This window comes from Onychomys torridus, chromosome 4 (genome assembly GCF_903995425.1).
Source record: "Onychomys torridus chromosome 4, mOncTor1.1, whole genome shotgun sequence".
Classification (NCBI taxonomy): domain Eukaryota; kingdom Metazoa; phylum Chordata; class Mammalia; order Rodentia; family Cricetidae; genus Onychomys; species Onychomys torridus.
The window spans coordinates 65,484,343-65,488,912 of record NC_050446.1 but is presented as its reverse complement, the minus strand read 5'-3'; the positions used below and the strand labels follow the sequence as shown (position 1 = coordinate 65,488,912).

General features: G+C 34.0%; 1 protein-coding gene across 1 annotated transcript; it reads right to left on the bottom strand.

The window, feature by feature from the left end:
• Positions 1-747: 747 nt before the first annotated feature.
• LOC118582395 (olfactory receptor 4C13-like) lies at positions 748-1,677 on the bottom strand. Its single transcript, XM_036185247.1, has one exon. It carries the CDS (start codon positions 1,675-1,677, stop codon positions 748-750), a length of 930 nt encoding a protein of 309 aa, XP_036041140.1.
• Positions 1,678-4,570: the final 2,893 nt, after the last annotated feature.

Sequence of the window (4,570 nt, the reverse complement as noted above, 5' to 3'; positions counted from 1 at the left end):
GTCATAAAACTTGCATCACCCACATGCTATAGAACATAAGAAATTATACCTCTAATTCAGCTTTATCCATCTGTCCATTACCACCAAATCTCTATATCTCCCTCCCTCACATCATCCCCAAGGATAAGATCACTAAAAAACAGTTTTAAATAATAGAATATTACTTAGAGTGAAGTGATTGAAAGAGAGAGAATTGTTCTTCAGAAAATGAAATCTCGATGAGAGCAGAGAGAATATTAAGGCAGCATCATCATTCATCTGCTGAGAATCCACGTTTATCTAACCTTTCTGTTGCCATCAGCTCACAGAGTGCATAGGGAGAAGAGTGGCCTGGACAGCCAGTCTTACTCTGGCAACTATTTCTCATTCTTAAGGTTTTGGTACTTTCCCTTCTGTCAGTCTCTGAAAATGGGAAGACTATCAGTACCCACCTTTGGATTGCCAGAGAGATTATATTTCACCTCTAAGATGTATTATTTCTTCACTTTTTACCATATGGTAATCATGTGCCTACTTATACAAGGATGAGTGAGTGAAAAAACTCTGAATTTAATAGAATTTCCTAAATGTGCATGGAGTGAATGCTGTCTTTTCTTACACCTATTTCTACTCTCTTTAGTGAAGAAATTGTAAATAAATTGCATAACTAGTTTTCTCCTTGTCCAATAAAAGTGCCTTGCTAAAATTATAGAAAGTACCTGTTTTATTTTATGATTAAATTTGATTCATACCATGCTCCAGGTATGTTCATTTATTACTTGAAAGAACTTTTGTGCTGCCCAATTTCTTAATGGCATCCTTCATCTGAGCATTTCTCAAGGTGTAGATCAAGGGATTTAACATAGGAGTTATCATAGTATAGAACATAGCAACTGCTTTATCAATAGGTAAGGTAGCTACAGGTCTCATGTACACAAATATGCAAGGAACAAAGAATAAGACAACCACTGTGATGTGTGAAATACAGGTAGAGAGGGCTTTGCGCCTTCCCTCTGCACTGTGGTTCTTTAGGGAGCGCAGGATGGCCACATAGGAGACCAATAGAAGGAGGAAGTTCAGCAGACAAATGAAGCCACTGTTAGCAGCAACGAAGAGTCCAAGAGTGTGAGTATCGGTGCAGACAAGTTTGAGCAAAGGATTAAGATCACACATAAAGTGATCTATGACATTAGGGCCACAGAAGGGTAATTGGACAATGAACAGGATCTGTATGGTGGCATGAAGAAAACCTCCCAACCATGACACTCCCACTAGCAGGCTACATAGTCGTCGACTCATAATGGTTACATAATGAAGGGGTTTGCAGATGGCTACATAGCGGTCATAGGCCATCACAGTCAGCAGGATGATCTCAGCACCTCCAAACAAATGCTCCCCAAAGATTTGAGTCATGCATCCATTGAATAGGATGGTCTTCTTTTCACAGAGTGAATCTACTATCAGTTTAGGGGTGCTAACAGAGGAATAACATGCATCAATAAAGGACAAGTAAGCCAGGAAAAAGTACATGGGAGATTCTAATAATGATGTAGAAATTATGGTGATCACAATGAGCACATTGCCTGCTATAGAAGTGATGTAGATAAGAAAAAACACAGCAAACACAATTTTCTGCATCTTTGGATTCTCTGTGAGCCCCAGAAGAATAAACTCTGTCACATTGTTTTGATTCTCCATTTTATTTCATGTGATACCTGGTTATATCACCTGAAAAATATCAATACAACCATAAATCTATTAAAATTTTCCACCTTAATAAGCCTCAAATCTCTGTATTCTGTTTATCTGTGAATTTTCATGAGATTTTTATTTGTGTTCTAAAAAAGATTCTGAACTCTTCAAGTTGCTTCTCAGGTGATAACTCTCTCTGTCTCTCTCTGTCTCTCTCTCTCTTAAATGAAATACTTTATTTTATACATGCAAGAAAAGCTATTTCAGAATCTGCTAATTTAAAGCAAGATGCTGTATACAGATACCCCATAAAAAAAAAAGCGCAACATTTTGTTACAGCTCAGGACACAGCCTCCAAAACAGACAGGCATTAGACAATGCATATTTATGCAACATTAAATCAGATGAACAACACGTAGGGTGGGAGGATGGAAAAAATGGAAATGAAAGACCAATGTTTTGTGATGCTTCAGATGGTAATGGAGATAGTTGATTTACACAGCTGCCTAATACTATGTTTCCTAAAACATTTTCACAGATCTTTCAGTGAGAAACTGGTTTGGGTATTTTTTGGTATATTTATTTTTTGTCTTTTGAGACAAGGACTCCCTTGGTAACATAGTAATTCATCTCCTGCCTCAGCTTCCCAAGTGCTAGGATGACAGTTATGCCCCACCATGCCTCTGAAGTTATTGTTTAATGACAATTTACTTAGGCTCTAAATTCTCTAAATATAAGCAATGAGTTAATGGTGCAGCAGGGAAGGGCCCCATCTGGCTGATAACTCTCTTAAGAGATCAATATGAGGAATTTTTATGAGTGTGTATGGTCAAAGACAACTGAATATACTTGTCCATCTGTTATGACTCAGGGTCTAATTTATAGTAGATTTTATGCTTGTGGAAGCTGAACTTTAATAAGGAGGTAGATGATGTGCAAAAAGACCACAAATGCAAAGCTGAAGCATGCTTTCTATGTTTATATGAAATGAAACTTAGCAGGTATATGAATATGAGTGGAAAGCTAAAAAGGAAATTGAAGAAGTAGAAATATTGGATACTAATGAGAAAGTCTGAAGTTGAGTACTAGAAGGGAAGCCAGAGAGGGGAGTTCAGACCCTATTTAGAGTAGGTGACAAAAAAGTTCTAGGGTGTAATTGCTGGGAAAACGGAGGATACAAGGACTGTGATGGCAGTCAAAAAGTGGGGACAGAATGTGGAAGATGAGAAGAGGACATCCAGAAAAATTTATTTCCTTGAAAAATGACATAATGAATCCTGATATTCTGTATTCTGATAAAATTGAGAACATTAAAAATTATGCTTATTAAATCTAATAATTTCACATTAGTAGTGTATACTTTTATGTGATCAAGTTTTTATGAGGCATGATATCCAGTTTCTTGTGCACATGTGCCTTCCTTAATGTTTGTAACAATTTATGTGGTTGACATCATTTTATCCATTTCTCGAATGAGGCATGAATCATGAAGATTAAATGTAATTTGTCATAGCAACAAGAACAAAATTGCTAAAATGACTAATCACTGAGTGTATTATGAATTTGTAGATATTTCCTGATTCTTTCTAATTATACTCTCATGAAATGGTAACAATAGTTATTTTTACATTATTTAAAATACTAGAAAATAGAACTACAGAAAGTAGCAATTGAGTCCAAAAGTCAAAGAATTAATAAGGAATAGTCAAATTTACAATTCAAGTTATTTTTATGTTTTTATTATTTTACTTTAAATTGCTGATTATACTCTATATTGTTATAATAATTAAACTTTAATTATTTTTATTTAATCTCTTTATCATGACCAAAATAATATAATTATTTTCATACTGTTTTAGAGTAAATTTATATGGAACACATTGTCCCATTCACACAATGTCAATCTTCCCACTCTTAAGTATTAAGAAAACTGTGGTATTGCATTTAGTGATAGAGTCTTGCATTTTGGCCTCTTTCATCATCCCACTCACCTCTAGTATAATTGTAAAGTGAAGGCTTCAAGATTGTCCTTCAAAATGTTGTAAAGCTCTCCAACAGTAGCTATAGGGATATTTTAGAATCCAAACTCCAGATTAGAATCCTGCTTCTTCCCTGTGAAATTTCTTTTATGTTAGGTGCATTTGTTGGCATGTTATGTTATTATTTCCTCACCTATGAAGTGAAGATGTTAAGATACATTTTAAAAATTGTTATGAGAATTATTGCAAGGAATAGATAGGAAAATGTACCACAGAATCAAAAGTAGAACAATACCATAGATAAGTATTTAACCCTCTGATAAGCTCATGGGGAGTCATTACAAATATCACTTTTCAAGATACCATAAACTCATGCTATCTATAGCTGTAATTCCAGGAAGGGTTTTCTGTGTGCATGGAGTAAATCTTTGGTAATTATGTCACATATTATTTGCATTTAAATATTTTGTGCATTTGGAAAGTACTGAAACTTTCTTTCATAATTTGTTTTGATTTTTTTCAGACAAATGACAAATGTGTGGTATTTTGCTTCAGAAAGCTATGTCCTATAAATCATTTAAAAATTTAAATTTCAATTGTAATGTGAATGGATCTTAATTCTTAAATGTCATAGACTTAAGGTGAGGATAAAATAATATATAAATATATTTGAAAACTTTTAAAAATGTTACCATAATACAAGGGAAGTAAGTATCTTTTATAATTATAAATCCCGCTATAAAACTTACCTTAGATGGTTCTAATAATGTCTGGGAATATCCATATGCAACGTCATCTTCAAATTGACTTTCTATTAGAATAATTTATTTCAATGTGAAACATATACTACACTTAGAAAAAGATTCACTTAGATAAATTGATATGAAATCAAAAGTTGAGTCTTTATTAATCCAAATCTC